This window comes from Ziziphus jujuba, chromosome 4, assembly GCF_031755915.1.
Source record: "Ziziphus jujuba cultivar Dongzao chromosome 4, ASM3175591v1".
Taxonomy (NCBI): Eukaryota; Viridiplantae; Streptophyta; class Magnoliopsida; order Rosales; family Rhamnaceae; genus Ziziphus; species Ziziphus jujuba.
In genome coordinates this window covers 10,678,663-10,700,642 of record NC_083382.1, presented here as the reverse complement: position 1 = coordinate 10,700,642, position 21,980 = coordinate 10,678,663, and the positions used below count along the sequence as shown (strand labels likewise).

The following is a 21,980-nucleotide window of genomic DNA, read 5'->3' as shown; positions in this document are numbered from 1 at the left end:
ATAAAATTTCTTTTTAAAAAAGATCTATTATACAAAACTCTACATACTAAAACTCTACTTTCATCAGTTATACTAAACGGATCGTTAGAAAGTAATCACTTTTCTACTAAATTATTTCCAAAATAACAAATTGGAAGATGGATTTTAAATTGGCTCACTTGTACTACTTTCCTCCCTTCTTCTACTTTAATGGGTTCAACTGGCCTTTTTTTTTTTTTGAATTTAATGAATTTGTTAGTCTTTCATTAAGGTAGAATAAATGACTTATCTATTGGCTGACTGTTGAGCAAACTAATAATAATAATAATAAATCTATATATATAGATTGAAAAAATAAATTTGAAAAACATATATGTTAGATAATGAGAAAGTTTGCATAAACTCTTTATCATATCAAATTAGAGCTTTCGTTTGGAGAAATAAGGGTTTTTTAAATTCATCAAAATCCAAAAATTGAATTTCAAATAAAAATCAAATTGAAATTTAAAATTATTTTATCTAAAGTCTACCACATCTATGAATAGGTGGAGAAAAAGAAAAGGAGATTGGAAAAAGAGAACCTATAGTCAAAGACAAAGAAAATAAATAAAAAGTAATAAAAAAATAGAGAGAGAGAGAGAGAGAGAGAGAGAGAGAGTATTATTATTATTATTATTATTATTATTATTATTTGTGTTCTTTTCTTTTCTTGGTACTTAATTTTAAATGTTCCTAAGAAAGTTAATAACCTAAGAGTATTCCCAAAGGACTCTTTAAAATAAAAATATATATTCTCTATAATAAAGAGTATTTTTTAAAATAACCAGTAAAGTTTGAAAATGCTCTCCAACAAACTCTCTATTAAGCTCTTTATTTTTATATTTTCTATAAACATTTATTGTTTTACTTGTAGCCTCTCTCTTTTATATAAATTACTTACATTTTAAATATTATTATAGTGGCATAGGAGAATGTGTTACATTTAATTAAATAAATATAATATTAAAATAAAAAATGGTTTTGGCTCTCTACATTTTTAGAGCCAAACCAACTCTTTATATTAAAAAATCAAAATAAAAAGTTCATTGAAGCTCTTTTTTATATGTTGTCTCTTTAAAATAAAAAAAAATACCACATTTAAAAATTCGTTTAGGGATGCTCTAAGAATTACCTTAGGTTTAGAGTGTTAGTGAATTTATATTTTTTATCAGTATCTTAATTTTAAAGTGTTCCTATAAAGGTCAATGATCTATGAATTATCTTAGATTTATAAATGCTGATGAATGTATGTTCCTTGTTAATATTTTAATCCTAAGGTGTTCCTATAAAGGATAATAATTTAAAAATTACCTTAAGTTTATAGGTTATGGTGGATTTATGAGTTTTATCAATGTCTTAATCCAAGAATGTTCCTGTAAAGGTCAATAACTTAAGAATTACTTTAGGCTTACATAGGTGCTGATGAATTTATTTATTTTCAAAACTATATATTTTTCCATGTCAATATCTTAATTTTAAAGCGTTCCTATAAAATTCAATGATTTAGGAATTATCTTAAGCCTAGATGAATCTTGCTAGGGTACAAAAATAAACTAAATCCAACCTCCAAAAAAATATTCAATTTTTTTTCTAAATTACCAAATAATTGTTAAGACCCTCAAAATATTAATCTTCAAGTATGAAATTATGTGTTCTGGCATCTCACATTCGCGCATAAAAGGAAAAATGCTTTTCACCCAAAAAATAAATAAATAAATAAAATAAAAAGAAAAATGGCAACCAGGAAGGAAAATAATTTAAAAAAAGAAGAAGATATATATATATATATAAACATTCGGACAAAAAGTTAACCGAATAAAAAGGATTGGTAAAAAGAAAAAAAAAATAAAGAGGTTTCTTCTATTTTCTCTATGCTAGCTTGCCCTGAGGTTTCTTCTATTTTCTCTATGCTAGCTTACCAGGGCAAAGCCATGTAAGAGTGATTCTAACCTTAGGTTAGTCGATCCACTTGCAAACCTTTCCAATCAGGACGACCGCATAGTGTTTGCTTTGTTTACGTCCTTAAGCTCTCGACTGCCTTCTCCTCTGGTGGCTTCCCAGATAGGGGGAATGGAAACTGCGGGGGCTACAGAAAATGACCCCGAAGGCTTTCCTCTCCTCGAACTCACGGCTGATCCTGCTGAGGCCATAAGGAAGTCCAGCTTGACACTGGTAGACAAGATCATATCTGACAAAGAAGTCCAAAGACCCACCGTTCAGATGATCACCAGAAGAATTTGGTTCACACAAGACCCAGTTTGGGTAGACCAAGCTAGTCATAATACCTTTCTCTTCTCCTTCAAGCGAGTGGCCGATAGAGATTGAGTATGGAACCGGAGACCCTGGACCATCAATGGCGCCCACCTCGCCCTGAAAGAATGGAACCCCCAAATGTTGGTGCGGGATTTTCAGTTCACTTCTTCTACGTTTTGGGTTCAAATACATGGGTTACCCTTACAATTCTTGAACAAGACAAATGCTCTTAAAATAGGGGGTTTATTCAAAGATGTTTTCTGTTGTGGTTGTATCTCTAAGAAAAGCCTATTGGGTATGCAGTTCTTGAGGATCCAGGTCGAAGTAGACCTCATTAAGCCATTACTCACTGATTTTTTTCAGAAATTTGGTGAACACAAATCTTGGATCCAAATCTGCTATGAGAAATTAGGTGATTTTTGCTACCATTGTAGCTTCTTAGGCCACCTATAGAAATCCTACAAGACTTAGAACTCTACCTCCAGGGAGGACAGCATCTTCGGCGTGTGGCTTAGGGCTGAGGCCGGCTTTTCCACCGTGGTTAGTGCAGGTCGCTATCTGTGTAGAATCGAAAACCCAAGACACGATTATTTTGATAGTTTCTCAAAGGATGACCTAGTATTGGAAGAGAGATGGATGGCCACCACACCCCATGCAGAAGAACTCCGGGATGACGAATAACCCCTTAGGTGGTTAGCAGCGATCCAATTCGTCGCCTTTCTGGCACCGAAAGCAGAGGAGTCTCAAAGGGTTTCACACGCGAAAGGGGATGCAACGGCTTGTGCAAATCGCAAGGATGGCTCGAATTGGTTCCCTAGGGTTAGGGTTCTAGTGGAGGCTGAGTCAGAGTTGTCAGTTCCAGACCGCCGACTTTTTTTAAACCCTAACTTACCACAATAGGCACACGCCATTCCTGTTTCAGAGGCTTTAGCTGTCAAAAGAAACATTGGAACCTCAGAGGGAAAGATAGCAGATCTCGGAGCATGAGAAGAGAGGAGAGGAGTCTATAGCTCCTTTTTGATTTGGAGCGAACCGCACAATTGTTACTAAGGAGAAGAGACTTGTGGGCTTCAAACGAAAAGCTAGACAAACTAGGCCACAAGGCATCTCAAAATGGCCTCTAATTTCCTTTCCCCATTCTTCCCTGACTTCAACCTAGGCCCAAGAGACCCTTGAAAATTGGGCATGCGTGAAAAGATCTGAATGGATCACAAGAGATGGAACTGAGCCTTTAGTAAGCCACTCCGAAACATCCCAAGCTCTAGAAGGCATAACTAGTGAGTTTCAACCTTTATGGGTAGCTTCTTTGATGGATAGTCCGATGAGTTTGTAGATTAGCACATCCATTGCCAAACAGAGCTCAGAGGCAGATCAACCTTTTTTTGACCCAAGTGATTCTACACCCATCGCTGAGGAGGCGGGTCTTACCATTCCCCCCCCCCCCCAAATGAAGCTCTTATCTTGGAACTGTAGAGGCTTGGGAAGACCCTTTGCAGTTTGCAGCTTGAGAGGCTTAATACGGAAGTCTTCCCCCCAGGGACTGTTTCTCATAGAGATGAAGGTTAATTCTATACAAATGAAGAAAATCTCATGTTCCCTAAACTTTTCAAATAGCCATATTGTGGAAGGCCCTAATGGGCGTGGAGGTTTAGCTTTATTTTGGCAGGATGACTATTGCTAGGATATTATTTATAGTTCTGAGTGGTGTATTGGAGTTGAGGTCAAAAGCATTCAGGGCCAACTATGGAACCTCTAGTGTTGCTACTGTCCAGCAGAGCGATCGCTGAGAGGTGGGTTTTGGAAGATTTTGACGGACTGCGTTCTCTCCAATCATAACGTCTGGGCCTGTATAGGTGATTTCAATGACATTGCAACCCCTAGGATGAGAAACGAGGAGGTAGACGAGTTACCAGGAAGTCAAACTTCTTCCTGTGGACGTTCATGCAGGAGGCGGGGGCTTTAGACTTGGGTTTCACTGGTCGTCCTTTCACTTGGTGCAATCGACAAGGAGGCTTAGCGAACATCCGTGAAAGACTCGATAGGGTGATGGTTAGTGCTGATTGGCGCATCCTTTTTGCGCAAGCTAGGGTCCTTCATCTCAGTGCCAACCATTTCGACCACTCCCCTATATTACTGCTCTCCTGCTTAGACCACCATTCCACCCCAAGGCCATTCAGATTCTTAGAAGCTTAGACGAGGGACCCGGGTTGTGAAGAGGTCATCTCTCTGGCCTGGACAGTAGCTGATAGAAACACAAGAAGGGTCTCTCTAACCGCAAAACTCCAAGCCACTGCACAAGCCCTGAAGAAATGGAATAGAGAAAGTTTTGGTTTTTGTCAAGCTAAAATCAAGCTCCTGGAGGATCAACTTTCTGCTTGCAAGGTTTTGAGCCTTCTGACTCTAATCTAGCTTGTGAAAACTCTTTGCAGCTTGAATTAAATGAATGGCTCTACTGGTTGGAGCTCACCTAGTGACAGAAGTCGAGAGAACTTTGGTTACAAGCTGGCGCTCGGAACTCAAAATTCTTTCATGCGTCAACCTTGGCCAATTGGAGGAAAATCTTCATAGCGGCAATGCAAGATGATTTGGGAGGGTGGTTATTTAATCGACAAGATATTGGCAACTTCCTTATAACCAAATTCACCAATCTTTACAGAGATGAGGGGGTAACGAGCTCTCCTCCGCTGGCGGACTTTTTCCAAACTATTGTCACCAGGTTCAAAAACTTTTCTATTTCGGCCCTCCCGACTAAACTTAAGATAATGGAGACTCTCAAAAGTATGAACCCCCATAAAGCGCCAAGGGCTGAAGGGATGCCTGGTCTATTTTTCGAACACTATTGGAATATTGTCGGGGGCGATGTGGTGAAGACAATTCAAGATATCTTTCTATCTGATCGAGTCTTGGCAGCTTTAAATAGAACTACGGTGGTGCTTATTCCCAAAACACTGGCAGCGTTCCTCTTCAATCATCTCCGGCTTATCAGCCTTTGCAATACCATTTACAAGATCTTTGCTAAACTTTTGGCTTCTTGGCTTTGGTCGCTTTTACCGAAGCTTATTTCCCTTAACCAAACGGCTTGTACATCTGGATGTTGGATTGGAGAGAACACCTTATTAGTCAACGAGGTCATTCATTACTTGAGGCGCAAGAAAGGGATTATTGGCTATGTTGGGATTAAGTTTGATCTCCATAAAGCTTATGATAGGGTCAACTAGGGAGTTCTTAATGAGATCTTTGTTCATCTTGGTTTCTCGGCCAGCGCTATCACTCTTTTTAATCAGTGCTATGAGATTGACCGTGCCTCCATTCTCCTCAACGACAGCATTTGCGGCTCGATAAAATGGGAATGTGGCCTCAGGCAGGGTGATTCGATCTCTCCCTATCTTTTTATTATTTTTACAGAACTCCTATCTAGAATGTTTCACAAGCTGGAGAGTGAAGGCAAGATCCATGGAGTCCAACTTGGCAGATCAGGTCCACCCATTTCCCACCTCTTCTTCGCCGATGACCTAGTGGTTTTTTGTAGAGCCAAGAGCAACGAAGTCAGAGAAATAGCCAATTGCATGGCCAGGTTCTGCAGGTGGACGGGACAGCAGGTGAAAATCCCAAAATCGGGTTATTTATTCTCTCGCAATGTGCATGGGAATCTAAAGGCGACCCTCAAAGGTATCCTCAATTTTAAAGGACTTCCTAGTGACTCAAAATATTTAGGCAACCCTTTATTCACTAGCCGCAAAAGGACCAAGGATTTTGAAGATTTGCGATACCGGGTGAAGTCACGACTACATAGCTGGAAAGCTAACCTACTCTCTCAATCAGGAAGACTGGTTTTAGTGAAGTATGTGATCACTAGCATCCCCATCTCCACTATGTTCTCCTGCAAGCTTCCTAAACTTTGGTGTAGGGAGATTGATAAGCTAGCTAGACAATTCCTTTAGAAGGGCAACAATGAAGTCAAGGGTGGCCACACACCAGTATCCTGGTTTAGAGTGTGCAGACCTAAATATCAGGGAGGGCTGGGTATTGGTAGATTGGAAGATGTCAATGTTGCTTTACTTTGTAAACTTGGCTGGCTTCTAGAGACCAATGAGAACCTAGTCTGGGTGCGTGCCTTAAAAGCTAAGTATTTTCCTTCTAGTAATTTTATGCAGGCAATGGGTAAATCTTCCGATTCCTGGCAATGGAAAGGCCTTCTCAGCATACGTTCAGTTCTAGCTAAGGGTATTTGTTATAGAGTTGGAAGTGACAGTCGTATTAACTTATGGCAGGATCCATGGATCCCCAATAACCCTTCTTTCAAGCCTCTGCCTAACCCAGATTTGCCGGGTATCCAACATGGAATGGTCAATTCATTGATCTTGTTTAATGGTACTTGGAACCAACAGTTGCTGGAACGACTTTTTGATAGCGAAACTACCGCGAATATCCTAAAAATTTTTTGGATAGATCATTCCATGGATGACAAGTTAGTCTGAACTGGGACGCATTCTGGTAAATTCCAAGTCAAATCGGTGTATAAGTTCATTACCCCGACCACTGAGGACACCTCGAGTTGGTGGCCTAAGCTATGGACCAGCTGCTTGCATGACCGATTAAAATTCTTCATGCGGAAGTTAGCTTCTAAGGGCTTCCCAACGCGCTCTAAACTTCACTTCCGCCACTGGGGGGTTGACAACCTCAAGTGTCCTCATGGGTACGAGTCCCCTGAAGATGGAAGTCCACTTATTCTTCTCTTGTACAACTGCTAAGGCTCTCTGGTTGGCCTCACCTTGGAATATTAAGTGGGATAACTACCATTTTGACAGTCTGGAGGCCTATTTTACTCCCCTTCTTAGTCCAGCTGGTATGTTGCCTGTTCATCCTGATGATAGCAGTTTTTTTCTCCTGTTCTCTGCCCTTCTTATTGACTCTCTCTGGAAGATTCGAAATAGCATTATTTTTTAAGGAAGAAGACTTCTGCTTGAAGAGGAAGTTCAATTTCTATACAATAGGTTTGCAGAACACAAGCAGATTCTGGCTTTTAATCCCACCACTAGACATAATCTTGCTCCACGGGTAAACCCCTTGGCCTCTTGGAGAAGGCCTGCCCCTGAATTTATTAAAATAAATTGCGATGCTTCAGTTAAGATTGGTCATGCCATCATTGGAGTGGTGATGAGGAACCACGAGGGCAAAGTCATTCAAGCTGAGTCTCTTAAGCTTTTAATTAACCTTCCTGAAGCAGCTGAAGCAGTAGCAATCCTCACAGCAGTCCAATTAGCCATCGACAATGGCTTCGGTAATGTTTATTGTGAGAGTGACGCTCAAACTCTCATTCACAGTCTAAATGACCCCCTCAACGCATCCTATCACTGGTCTATCTTTGGGGTTATCACCAAAATCCTAGACCTTAGGTCTGCTTTCCACTCCATCACGTTTGCTTGGGTCCCAAGGAATTGTAACAAATTAGCTCATTTACTGTCTAGGTGGAGTTATTCAAATTGCCATTTAGGGGGACCCTCCCTTTTGTTTTTCTCAAATTCTTTTGATGAGGTTGTTCGTCAGGATAGCAACGTAACAGTCCAGTCCACTTGCATGCGATATTGTCCGCTTTGGGCCCAGCCCGCACGGTTTTGTCAAAACGCTTCATAATGGTTAGGGGGAATCCTCTTCCAACCCCTACCTACCAGTCCCACTGGCACGGGCCTCCCAGGCCCAATCATGATATTGTCCGCTTTGGAAGTTAGGTGGTGAGCCCAATCCTACCCCTCACGATTTTACTTTTCCTCATGGGAACGCGTCGTAAGGGAAATGTATCCACACTCTCTTTTAAGGCATGCTTCGTTCCCCTTTCCAACCGATGTGGGATCTCACAATCCTTACGAGTAAAAAGTGCGCTAACATTTCTACTTCCCACTTTCACTTGTCGGCAGCTTACGTACCTTGACCTTGATTCCAATTCGGCAACTTCCTTTATCGTGCCAATCCACCAATAATACGAATACCATATAAATTCTATATATAATTAATTTATATAATTGTGCACAATAATTGAATAATAACTATAGCAATAATTAAAATAAATCAAAACCACAATTTCTTTAAATTCCCAAATATTTTCTTTTGGCACCAAAACATATATTAAAAACATTATAAATTGGCAATACAATTCTAGATAGAAATTCTCATAATATCGAACACGTAAACATATTTTTGAAATATTCAATTATGAAATATTCCAACAATTTAATTTAATAATTAATAATTTCAATTTCAATTTCATAAAATTCTTTAAATCAAAATATTTCGTAATATATAAATATTTTGATTCAGTCAATTGGGCATCAAATTTCCACATATAAATCTACTAAATATTTGACACATAAAATATAAATTTCAAATATTCAATTCACATAAAATATTTGCAAATTTAATTTCCGAAATTAATTTGAAGGTGGGTCACTCACTGAGACAAGTTGGTCGAGTTGTTCATAAAGCGTATTATGAGTCTGCACAAAGCATCGATCGCCATGATGTCTAATTGAGATTTGAGCTTTACTTCAAGACTAGGATGAAGGTTAACAAATACACTTGGAGTGAGACTTAATTACTGCATCGTCTTCCACCACAGGCCAATGGACAAGCGAAGTGTAGAATTGATACTTCGGAAGTTATGCTGAGACCGTGCAATATGTAATGTCGAATGAAGTGGGAATAAGCAATTGTTGCTGATAAGGTCCATTGTAATATTAACTACCAAGCGAGTATTGAAATGTCTTCGTTCGAAGCTCTATATAGGGGACAACGCCGAACCCCACTATATTGGAGTGAAGTAGGTGAGAAGAAGCACCATACGACGACCAACCTAAATTGGATGCAAACACCTACGGACAACTATGAATAAGGAAAAGGCCATCCAAGAGAGTTTGAAAGCCGCTCAAGATCGACAAATGAGTTAAGCCGACGTGCATGGAAAAGATCTTGAATTCGAAGTCCAAGATTGAGTTTCTTGAAATTATCTCCATAGGAGAGAGTCGTATGCTTTGGTTGACAGAGAGAGCTAAGTTCTCGTTATCTTGATTTCTACGAGGTTAGCGAAAGAATTAGTGTTGTAACGTACGAGTTAGGGTGTGTAACGTATTTCACGCATCGAAGCTACGAAAAGACATCGAAGACCTGTCATGTAAGGAGTGACCAGTGCAGATTTTAAATCATGAAGAATGCTTATGGGTCAATAAGACTATTTTCTTAAGTCAAAAGTCTCATGGTGAATTAATCTAGTCGAGGAAGCGACGTGGAAGCTCGAGGCACAAATCCGTAATCAATATTCTTATGCGTTTTTGTGATGTATAAAATTTCGAGGATGAAATTTTTGTAAGGGGGGAAGATTGTAACACTCCGTCCCGAAGTACACCGAAAATTTCTTAAATTTGACCAAGGTTGACCTGGTTTGACCGTCATTGACCGAGAAGGGGTCAAATGTTGACTTTTTGCTCCTGATGGAATTTCACATTGACTGAGGTACCGTTAAAAAGTACATGTTGTCACGAGTTCATAGACTAATAGCACGTCGAAAACGGAGCTACGGTTTGAAAGTTATGAGCAAAACAAGTTGAGATCCAAACTGTCCAAGGGGTGCCGGAGTTGACTTTTTGTTTATATAAAGTTGATCTTTAACTCATGCATAGTTGTGAAGTACTCATCGATACGAGTTCATAGACTAACGGTACACTGTGTGACTTAATAAAGGATGCCATGTGTCACACCGGTGTGATGCCACATGTTAACTATGGTTAAATACCATATTATTTTATTATTATTCTATACAATAATATTATTTTAATATTATTTAATTATTTTATTTATTTTATTTCTTTTTCTTTTTTCTTTTTTCTTTTTTTTTTCCTTCCCCCACGTGGGGAAAACACCCCAGCCCCCCTAGAAGCTTTCTTCTTCTTCTTTCTTTTACTTTTCTTTTCCTCCTCTCAGGTCCTTGCCGTTTCTCAAATTCCGGCCACCGGACGGCGGCACGCGCTGGCCAGGGAAGGAGCCCATTCCCCAGCGACGCCACCCTCCAAATTTCCCGGCCAGATGCCACCGGATGCGCCTAGATCGGGCCGGTGAAGTCTGTGGCAGTGGGTTGAGTTTTCCGGCGATTCTTGCCGTTTCCGGCCAACCTAGTCCGATCTCCACCCTGTTTCCCCTATTTTGGGTCCTTTGAGTTCAAATATGGTCTCCAATTATTTAAATTCGAAGTGGTTCGCGAGTTATGAGGAGGTGAAGTTTGGCCGGTACTTCCCGAGCAAATTCTGACCGCCACCGATGGAATTGGGGTCAATGGAGGCCGGTAATGCGATCTTCGTTCCATAAGCTTCGTTTTGGTATTACTCGTAAATTTTAGTTAACGTTTGTGTTAAACCCTCCGGGTACCGGGTATTATTTATCCGAATAATTTATTTGAGTTGTGTAATATTGTTGTTCTAGGAGCACATGTGCGTCGTGGAATTGATCCCATGGAGGATCTTGAGTTAATTGCGTGTTCGAGGTGAGTGATCCACCTTCAAAATTATTTTGGGATGTTAAAATATATATGTTTTGTGTTAATTGGTTATTTGAAAAATATGTTTGATGTGTTGAATATTTAGTAAATTTATACTTGGAATTTTGATGCCAAAATTGAATGGAATTAAATATTTGTACATTATAAAATATTTTGGTTTTAAGGAATTTGAGATTTTGGTAATTATTATCAAATTTCATTGTTGGAATATTTCGTAATGGAATATTTGAAAAATATGTTTATGTGCTCAATATTATGAGAATTTCTATCTAGAATTGTATTGCCAATTTATAATGTTTTTAATATATGTTTTGCTGCCAAAATAATATATTTGGGAATTTAAAGAAATTGTGGTTTTGATTTATTTTAATTATTGCTATGGTTATTATTCAATTATTGTGCACAATTATATGAATTAATTATATATGGAATTTATATGGTATTCATATTATTGATTTAAATTGATTTTTGAGAATTTGAGAAAAATATGGATTTAAATTATTATATTTAAAAATATTTATACATTGAAATATTAATGATTTGACCTTTTGCCAATGAAAAATTTGTATATTCAAATTGATGGATTTGAAATTGGTAGAATTTATGCGATGAATTTATGACGATGATTTATAAAGGAATTGTGGAAAATTTACGGGTTTAATTGGATGGAATAAACCCGATAATATTTATGGAATTTTGAGATTTTGAAAAATATTGATTTATGATCTACAAGTTTTTAGATGCACCATACATGTACTGGTGTTCTTTATGCATGGATATGATTAACGCGCAGGTGGATGTAGTGAGCGCTCAAGTAGGTGTGAGTAGTGCACAGGTGATTATGGGGTTGTCCTGTGATTGTCATCGGATGAGGGTAGGCTGCCCCTCCATGGCTGGGACGCCTGTTAGCAGCGGCACGGTGGGATGCCACGTGATCGTATGCTGGTTTTTCTCTTTAACCACCTGTCTGGCGGTACCTTGGGACGCTGGATACCATTGACGCCACTGGTATATAGCGGGTGCATCAAGTGATTTTCGGAACATGGATTTCAAAATAAATATTTTGAAATTGTGTTTAAATTAAGAATATATTTAATGTTATTTTTATTATTTGTTTCAAATGGACGTTTTAATTTGATTTAAATTTTCCTTTGCTGAATTATTCAATAAATTGATTTATTTTAATTATTTAATTATTTCATGAATTGTTTTAATGTGAGTTTTATTAATATTTCGGTATTAATTGTTATGACATGCATTAATTGTTTAGTAATTGTTATGAGTTATTTTTATTTCAATTTATTTCATTATAAATTTGGATTATTTAAATTTTTATTAAATAAATTATTCCTTGATTTTTGGGGCATAAAATATTGGGTTTTGTGAAAATATTGTAAAAAGGAAAACTTTTTCAACGGAGTGAATGGTGAGGGTTTTGAGAGAAAATATTATTTCCGATTAATTATTATCTATTTATTTATTTATTCTTAATTAATCAAGTGTACTATATTTATTATTACTATTATAATTGTATAGTAGATTGGGTTACTCACTGAGATGATTAGCATCTCATATTTCTAAATTCCGTTCCCCTAGGTACAAGAATTGGGAGATGTTGATCGTTCGGGGCAAGCTCGACGTCTCAGTTCATTGCCGAAAGTCCAAGAAGCATTTTCTCCATTTTTCCTCTCCATCTTGTATTATTTCATCTGTCATTGTATTAAAGTCATATTTATTTGTGTAACGCTCTGTATATGGATTAGACAGATATTTGTTTAATTGCTTGTTGATTCCCTGTTGTTATTTAGGAGTGCTGCATATCTGTAGAAATATATTGTAGAAATATGGGAGGAATAAGGTGGTGTATATAGAAGTGTGTTTTTAGTGCAGAAAATTTGTGGTAAGTCCAACCCTTAGGGGAGGTTCTGTCGGATTTTTCATTGGAAGGTCCGGTAGGTTTCTTTGGAATTAGAGCTTATCTAGGGTTCCGATGAAGAATTTTGGACGGGTCCTGACAAGCAGCCTGGCTGCTACTACCTGACTGTTCGATTTTGATGTATTTTTGCCTCTCTTTTGGTTAATATAACATCCCTCTCAGCCAAAAAAAAAAAAAAAAAAAGATTGGTTAAAAATTGGAAACTAGCGAAGAAGAAGCATTCGGACTTTTATTTCCCTTTTAGTCTACTTTAGCTCCATTATGTAAATGGTTTTCTTTTCCTTCTCCAGGGAATGTTTTCTCCACATTGAAATTAATTATTGCTTAATTAATTTAGGGTAATTGGAGATTAAATGCCCAAAATATCTATTGGATGTCACTGTATAATAAATTTTAAAGAAACACTAATTTAAATTTAAAATTTCAAGTTTAATAATCCAGTTAAATAAATGGATTCTTAAACTACATTAAAAGAAGACCATAGACTTTTGTTAATTAAGAAAAGCCTAAAAGTTAAAGGAACTTTAAAATTGAACTCTATTTCTCTTCTAAATTGATTTATACTGGAAAATCAGCTCAAATTAAATAGTTTACAAATAAAAACGCATAAAAGACTTTATGATATTTAACTTAATCAAATAAGTTGTGGGGTTTTATTAAAAGGACAAAAAATAAATAGAGTCCAAAAAGCCTATAACCTTAGGCCCAAATTAAACAGATTCCAAAAGCCCAGAAGCCGAAATAAAATGGATTTTTTCAACCCAATCAAATTTAGAAGTGATTCTTTTTAATCCAATTAAAATCCAATTTGAAAGGGATTCTTTTTAATCCAATTAAATTTTAATTGAACCTAACTAATTTGGCTTGTAGTTCAAAATGCCACTAATTTGGCTTGTAGTTTAAAATTCTAATTATATAAGTGACCCAAACAAATACTAAATTATTAGTGATGAGTTAATAATCCACTTAGTTTAATGGATCACAATCTAAAAGTTCAATTAAACTTTATAGATTATTAAAAAATGGATTTAATAAATGGATTGTTTTAATTAAATTAAAATGTGTAATAAATTAAATAGACTTTTTTAATTTACCAAGAATAGGATTTTTACCAATCAAAATCCAAGGTTGCCAATTAAATCAATTTTAATATGCAATTAAATCAAATGTCAAATATCTAATCAATTTTAGAAGACTATTAATTATTAATTATATTATAATAGTCTAATAAAATTAAAAGGATTATTAAATAACAATTCAAAAAGAGCTTTTAAAATAATTGTCATATCAAATAAATATCTATTAAAATTCAACAAATAAAAGTAAAATTGTTTTCAAATGATAAACTATGAAATTATTTTTTGGCATACAACTCAATATAAAACAAAAGTTGTCAGATAATAAATTCAGCAAACTAAAAATTATTTACTATCTCCATTAAATTAAGAATGATCAAATAAATGCTATGAAATGTTTGTGAATAATTAAGATTTTGAAGGGTGCCAATCTAGTGAATGTTTCTTTGTTGTTGTAATGCATAACTTTTTTAATCTAAAATATAATAAATTATTTCTTCATTTTTTTTAAATAAAATAACTGAAGCAAATATTTTTGGGTTATAAAATTAATCAAATTTTTAAGTTTTCAAAATTTTTTAAACTACAATATATTTAATTCCGCAAATGATACATGGAGAGTCAAATTCAATACTAGATGCAGTTTAAAATTCAATTCTCATATTAGATCAAAATTTATTCCAAATAATCAACAAAAATATTTTTAAGAACTATAAGTGATTTGATCCTTTTAAAAAGAGTACCTAGGCCGTTTAGTATTTCCATCTGAATGTAGCTGCAAAAATATTTTCTAAACTATTTTTCTAATGTATAATTGAAATCAAAAAGTGTTTCTGGGATTATATTAAATATTATACAATCTTGAATAGATTGAACTATAATTTTGGTAAACTCTAATACCCTTAGTAAAGCATAGATGAAACATTAACTTGTGGATATTAAAATTTTTGAATCACTGAACTCATGGTCATACTCCCTCGTTGTCATTCTAAGCCTATTCACATTCACCTTTTACTTTTTGGGTAATACATTCAACTTCTATTTGGGAAGACTTAGAGAAATCTATTGTACAATTTGATCATAACTCATTAATAATCAAACACTTTGTTACATTTATTTTAATAGGATTTTACATATTTTATATTTCAAATATTCATCATGCATGATAATTCATTGTTAGTTAATGAAATGAGTTGCAAATTCGCTTTTCGTTATTCCCTCACTCCTAATCAAATTAGTAGAGAAATCAGAATGCCCATTGCAACTTTTATATGTAGATTCACAACTTTGTATACAATAGGAGTTACTAATAATATTGCTTTTTCTTATTAGGAATTTAATTAAGAAAATCGTTAGCTAATGAAAACGATAAGTAAATTTGATAAAGTCTTCAATACATTATTATTTTTTTTTTTTTATAAAAATATATGAGATAATCAGTCGATTGGACCGCATCAGAAAACAAAACCCTTTCAAAAATTACAAACCTGATTTTATTTTATTTTCATTTGCAATTTGGTTAGCTTTTGAAGTCTGACTTTAATTTTTCATTTTTAGGAAACAAATGATCCTACCAATGGGACCCAATTTAAAAGTGATCGGAGGGCAGACATCAAAGTTTGTATTTAGTAATGCACAAAAGGCCCAACCGCAGCAGATCAAAACCAGAAATATCTTTCTAGTCACTCGCTCACTATTCCTTAAACCCTTTGGCCTCTGAGTCCCATACGATTTCTTACTAGTCCGCCTCTCTCTCTCTCTCTCTCTCCTCCAAAACCCTCATTGTTTTTTTTCTAAAACCCTAACACCCCAAAAAAAAATTGGGGTTTCTGAGAAATTGGAGTTCCAAGATGATGAGCATCGCTCTGCGGAGATCGCATTCTGTGGTTCCAAGGCAAGCTCTAGCTGCCATCGACACCCTCTTACGCCACCACCACCAGTTCTCAAGCTTCACTGCTTCATCCACCGACCATGAAGTGCTTCGAAGCGCTTGCCATGGTGTTGGTGATATTAGGTCCTTCTCCATCTTCAGGGCACCGCAGCCGGATATTCCATATGGGTTTCAAACGAGGGAATTCCATGCGAAATCTGGGACGTTGAATTATCGAGCATCGGCGGTATTGCAGGCTGAATTCGCTATGCACGAGTACTCTTCGTATGAGGAGCCTGCCAAAGGGAGTGGTGACGATGAAAACCTTGAGATCGCGAGGCTTGGGATTTCGGAAGAGATTGTCTCAGCTTTGGCTAAGAGGGGGATTACTAAACTGTTTCCAATACAGGTAAAAGTGTCTAATTTCTGGTTCAAGATCCTTTTATTTTTTTTTGGTTGCTGGGAAAAAAAAAGTTAATAAATTCATTTTTTTAAGGTATATTTTATATTTGGTTATGAATATATAACTCTGTTTATTGGGTTTCATTTTGTATAGAGAGCTGTGCTGGAACCGGCAATGCAGGGGCGTGATATGATTGGTAGAGCTAGAACTGGAACTGGGAAGACTCTTGCTTTTGGAATTCCCGTTTTGGATAAGATTATTCGGTTTAATGCAAAACACGGGTTTGTCTTCAAATCCCACTTCATTATTATTATTAAAATATTATGATCATTTCGCTGCTCCCTTGTCCTTGAAAAATGGATAATTAATTTGATTTTTCTTTTAATTATGTTCATTTATTCAGGCGTGGAAGGAACCCATTGGCCTTGGTTTTGGCTCCAACTAGAGAACTTGCACGGCAAGTTGAGAAGGAATTCTATGAATCTGCTCCAAGCTTGGATACAATTTGTGTTTATGGGGGTACACCCATATCTCGCCAGATGAGGCAGCTTGACTATGGTGTAGATGTAGCTGTTGGCACGCCTGGTCGGATTATTGATCTTCTCAACAGGGGTGCTCTAAATTTATCAGAAGTTCAGTTTGTTGTTATTGATGAAGCTGATCAGATGCTTCAAGTGGGGTTTCAGGAGGATGTGGAGAGAATCTTAGAGAAATTGCCACAAAAACGTCAGAGCATGATGTTCTCTGCAACAATGCCTTCCTGGATTAGAAAGCTAACACAAAATTATTTAAAAGATCCTTTAAGTATCGATCTTGTGAGTATTCAGTTTCATCTTAACCTGTTTTTTATTTATTCACTCTGTTGCACCAGATTATTGCACTAGAAGTCTAGAAATTTCATTTGAGTCAAGATTGTATTATGTTATGAACCGACAATGACATTGTGGAAGTACTAGCTTAGAAGATCTCCAATGGGGTGCTAAAAGGGGTGCCAATGCAAACATAATAAGATTGGCATTTTAGCTTTGTATCTCCAATGGAGAGTGCCAAATTTATGAATGCTATATTTGGCGTTGCAAATGGCCTTGTTATAAGTCATGCCATATTAAAAAAGTGTACTTAAATACTGACATTTGCTATTTAGCATTTCCATTTTGGTGCTGAGTCAAAATTTGGCATTGGCATCAATACCGCTAATGCTAAAATGTGAATGCCAAATATTGAGAATGACATTAATTATAGCATCTGTGATTAGAGATGCTCTATTTGTTCATCATTTCAAAATGAATTCAATACTTGGTGCACTGAAATTTTAAGTTTCTGGTCTATTTTGTGTTTGGACACCTGCAATAAGTTGTCAAAGACTCGAAGTTGAAAGAGTAGTGGTTTTGAAAGAATATGTAACTGCAGGAGGTAGTAAATTTTCTGCTGTGGTGGCATGTGAACATTTAAGTGTAATGAGAGGAAAAAGTTATATGTGGTGGTATTTTTGTTCTAATTTTGTTCTTTTTGCTTTGCTTCTTCACCCCCAACCCCCAGCACAACCCCCCCCCACGCGGGGGCATTTATATGAAGAAATATAGATGTTAATAAACAATATCAACTCATATATTCTTATGGTTGCAAGCTTATCAACAGCTATTGTGTGTTCTAGGTTGGAGATTCTGACCAGAAATTGGCAGATGGCATTTCTTTGTATTCGATTGCGACAGAGATGTATGGAAAAGCATCAATTGTTGGACCACTAATAACAGTAATTTTCCAGAACTCTATTTATAGTCGATGTCAAGCATAGTGATTTATTTAGTTTAGTTTTTCATTAACCTTTTTGTTTTTTCTCTTTGCATATGTTTTGAGAAATTCTGGAATTATTCCTGGTCTTTTCCTTTTTCAACATTGAGATATTTCTCACTGTAAAACATGTGCTTGCTAGGAACATGCAAAAGGAGGCAAATGCATTGTATTCACTCAAACAAAACGGGATGCTGATAGATTGGCATATGCCATGGCAAGAAACTTTAGATGTGAGGCTTTGCATGGTGATATCTCTCAAGCTCAGAGAGAAAGAACACTTGCAGGCTTCCGAGATGGGAATTTCAATATATTAGTTGCAACTGATGTTGCTTCTCGTGGACTTGACATACCAAATGTTGATCTTGTAAGATTTATCCAACCATTCTTCTTGTTGGTTTGTTGTGACTCATAAATATTTGTTTTTGTCACTCATGTTGATGTTTCTCTCGCTCTAATTCTGTAGGTAATACATTATGAGCTTCCAAACAATTCCGAAATATTTGTTCATCGTTCTGGCCGAACAGGTCGTGCTGGGAAAAAAGGAAGTGCCATTCTTATCTACACACAGGACCAATCCAGAGCTGTTAGGGTTATTGAGCGAGATGTAGGATGCAGATTTACAGAGGTAATCTAAATTGTTTCCATTTGCTTAATCCTGTAATTGTTTATTTGAAGCTGTTCTTAGTTTATGACCTGTCCAGCCTAGATACACCTAGAGTAGATAGATTGAGTGCTTAATGTTGTGTCGAAAATTAAAGCTTAAGAGTGATATGCAAGTTCTTCTTAAAATACTTGGGTCAATATTCTCGTGTGCAGTGAAATGCAAAAAGGTGTTTCATTCGGAAATTCCATTCCCTTTATGATAAAGATTGCAAGGTGTTGCGTGTGTAATGTGGGACTATTTCACTAGACCAGATTAATTGAAGAATTATACTTGGTTGGCACTAGATTTACATGCTTAATGATAATGATTGGAGGATTAATGAATATAGAGGCATTATTATGTGTACCGGTTTGTGGATGCTTTTTATTACCCCTTTTATGAAAAATTGTCTTTCTGGAATTTAATTGTACTTAAGCTATGGGCTGGAATGTTAGGTTACATTTGTAGGCCAGGTTCAAATTGTATTGTCTCCATCACTTTATAAATGTACTTGTGAATGTTGAACAAATGGACGTGTTATGTATACATGGTATTGTTTATAATCCTTGTGGCTAGTGATGTAGGAAAGCAATGCATCTGCATCATCACATACCATACTAAGCTATTTAACATGCCTGCAAGCATGTGGAATTTGTTTGAGTGCACCTATTTGTTTATTTGCTTTTTCTCCAAAGAAATCTTGTGAGACTTATTCTGCTTATTTCACTTCTGCATCATCAGATACCATAAGTGAGCCATCTAACATGCCTGCATGCGTATAGAGTTTGTTTAAGTGCACCTGTTCTTTTATTTGCTTTTTCTCCAAAAAAAATCCTATGAGACTGATCACTGGATTACTTGCTTGTTATCAGCTTCCTCGTATTGCTGTTGAAGGTGGAGACAGAGACATGTTTGGTGATATAGGTGGTGGTGGACGATTTGGCTCATCTGGAGGCATGAGGGATCGTCGAGATAGTTTTGGCCGTTTTGGTGGTCCAGGGGGTGGAGGGTTTGGTCGTCCTGGATTTGGCCGTTCCAATGGTTATGGTGGACCTAGCACAAACTGTGGTGGAAACGTTGGTGGTTCTGGATTTAGTCGTTCTGGTGGTTTTGGGGAGTTTGGGGGTTCAGGGCGTTCAAGCCAAAGCAGCGGTGGTGGTTTTGGAGATTTTGGGGGTTCAGGTCGTTCAAGCCAAAGCGGTGGTGGTTTTGGCGATTCTCGATCCAGTCGTTTTGGTAGCTTTGGCAGCTTTGGTGATGACAAAGACAAAAACAGTGGAAGAAAACCTTTTTGATTTTATTGAATTGTAAGTCTATTTTCCCATTGTACAAGAAGAAAGAGGTTAACATCATGTATTCTTGTTTCTTTTGCTCCCCTTAATTCTTCTTGATGGTTAGTTGGTGTCCGTTAAGTTTCTCCTCCAAGTCACCCATATAAAAAACTTCATATTAGATCCTTTTTTTCTATTATTATTATTATTATTTTCATTTGGTATTCTGCATGTCAAGTTTATGGTTTCAATATTGACGTACGCTGTCTTGGAACGGCAGGCAACTAAAAAGCAACTAAAAAGCACGAGACAGTTTGCTTTGATACTTAGGAATTATGGAGGGCTGTGGCGCCGAGGGATTTTGAACCTGCCAAAAGTCATAACATTTCTAGTTAATTCTAGATGTAAAAGTCTTTTGAGAAATCTTTATGTTGATATTAAATTTATAATATATAATTTGTTCCTGTGTAACCTATCAATTTTAGATATTGAGAAGAAGGTTCTCACATGTAATACAGTTTTTAGTAATTTGTTTTTTTGGCCTCTTTTTGGTTTTATGTTACTGATTCCTCTCCCATTTGTTTGCTGACCCTCTCGATACTTCATGGACTGTGGGTATGGTGGGTGATGTTTTGATTGAAGTATGAGCAAGTTTTAGGAAATCAATTTTGCATTGTATGTAACTTTCTAACGAGCTGGGGATTGCCGATGAAGTTTTTTGGAATCAGTTGCAGAGTTCGTTTAACGTTTATTTGTTAAAATGAGTATTGGGTTGAGAGCCTTGTCTTTGTGTTAATTATGTCATTTTATTTCTTCGAAATTGAATTACGGTATAGATAATTTAGTGATGAATGTAGTTCTTGGGCTAGGTTTAGGATTTATTCTATTGGCCATCTTCGCAGCTTGTGGCCATGAGCAAATCATGTGGTATTATTGCATTTGAAGATTTAATTTTATGACGAATATAATACAGAATACTATCAAAGCTTTAAAGTTGTCTCATTTCAATGGTTTTAGCATGTTCCCAAATTATGCTAGTCTTAAAGATGAAAAACCACTAAATTATGAAACTCAATTAAACTAAAGGAAGAGAGAGATTTGCCCTAAAGGCACAAAATAATTTGAGGTCCAAAACAAATATACATACCCAAACATTTACGGCCATGATGCCGAAACTATATTTTTATCAATATTTATACGTAACCTGTTTTCAGTATTTTAATTATTGTACTCGGTTTTTTATAAATAGATTTCGCTTTCTTATTTGCTAGGATTGTTGACATAGCATTAGAAAACGAAGACAGATAACATATACGTTCATTTTCTTAGGTATAAATAAGAAGGCTGTAAACAAAAAGCTTAATTGTAATAAAAGTTAAGATACATATATATATATATATATATATATATATATATTCAGAATCTTAACTATAAGTTACATATATTTTGACGATATTCAGATTCTTTATCAAGAATTTGACCACAACATTGAGACTGCTGGTATGCGCGTATCTAGAAGACTAGAATTGTTATGCAAACAAAACCTTCAACGTTAATTAAAATGACCTTTCCTTTTCTTCCATATTCCCAATTGCTTCTAATTTAGAATTTAAAACCACTTTTTTATTTTTTTCTTATTTTTTTAATTTTTTAAAATTTTTTATAGCATTTTCAGCGTTGAAAGAGAGAAGAAAAGTCATACTGCCATAGGAAAATAGTACCTCTCAGTGGCTAAAAGAATCTATGTGATTGCAAGTTGTATCTATTCGTACTTAAAGCTTTTTAGCTCAATTATTAATGTTTATTTATATGATATTGGAAGGGGAATCCATTTGTTAATATATATATATATATATTTAAATAAATATATTATATAAATAAATATATTATATATTATGTCATTTTACATTTGGTGAAAAGGAAGATTTTCTAAGTTATTTCAATTGTTAAGTAATTTGGGGAAAAAATATGTTGATGATTTTCAAAGTAACAAAAAGAAAGTCAAATACTGAATGTGAGTGGGTGCGTGGAGATAGAGTTTTTAATTTTTTAAATAAAAATAATAATTGAACAAATTTTGTTTAATTTAATTGACCAAAAAACAAAAAAAAAATCCAATTTAATTGATTTTACTTAAATCCGCAAACAATATTAAATATTCTGTTAATTAAAAT

At 35.8% G+C, this 21,980-nt stretch overlaps 2 protein-coding genes across 3 annotated transcripts; both read left to right on the top strand.

Moving 5' to 3' along the window:
- Positions 1-4,844: 4,844 nt before the first annotated feature.
- Positions 4,845-5,489, top strand: LOC132803527 (uncharacterized). The gene has a single exon (XM_060816731.1). It carries the CDS (start codon positions 4,845-4,847, stop codon positions 5,487-5,489), a length of 645 nt encoding a protein of 214 aa, XP_060672714.1.
- A 10,048-nt stretch (positions 5,490-15,537) lies between these two features.
- LOC107416831 (DEAD-box ATP-dependent RNA helicase 53, mitochondrial) lies at positions 15,538-20,351 on the top strand. Of its 2 annotated transcripts, XM_016025373.4 has the most exons (8): positions 15,538-16,104; positions 16,252-16,379; positions 16,502-16,913; positions 17,753-17,851; positions 18,032-18,256; positions 18,356-18,517; positions 19,408-19,842; positions 20,087-20,351. In XM_016025373.4, the coding sequence occupies exons 1-7, from the start codon at positions 15,676-15,678 to the stop codon at positions 19,828-19,830; spliced, it is 1,878 nt and encodes a 625-aa protein (XP_015880859.2). In that variant the 5' UTR covers positions 15,538-15,675; the 3' UTR covers positions 19,831-19,842; positions 20,087-20,351. The 2 variants fall into 2 exon arrangements, with proteins under 2 accessions (XP_015880859.2, XP_060672493.1); XM_060816510.1 differs by lacking the exon at positions 20,087-20,351 and having other exon boundaries at positions 19,408-20,023.
- The last annotated feature ends 1,629 nt before the right edge of the window (positions 20,352-21,980 follow it).

What these genes read in the sequence shown, in the direction of transcription:
- LOC132803527 (XM_060816731.1), top strand. Translation starts at nt 4,845, where the DNA reads ATGCAAGATGATTTGGGAGGGTGGTTATTTAATCGACAAGATATTGGC.
- LOC107416831 (XM_016025373.4), top strand. Translation starts at nt 15,676, where the DNA reads ATGATGAGCATCGCTCTGCGGAGATCGCATTCTGTGGTTCCAAGGCAA. An exon ending in CTAAACTGTTTCCAATACAG is followed by an intron (nt 16,105 to 16,251) that starts GTAAAAGTGTCT and finishes CATTTTGTATAG; the next exon opens with AGAGCTGTGCTGGAACCGGC. An exon ending in ACATACCAAATGTTGATCTT is followed by an intron (nt 18,257 to 18,355) that starts GTAAGATTTATC and finishes CTAATTCTGTAG; the next exon opens with GTAATACATTATGAGCTTCC.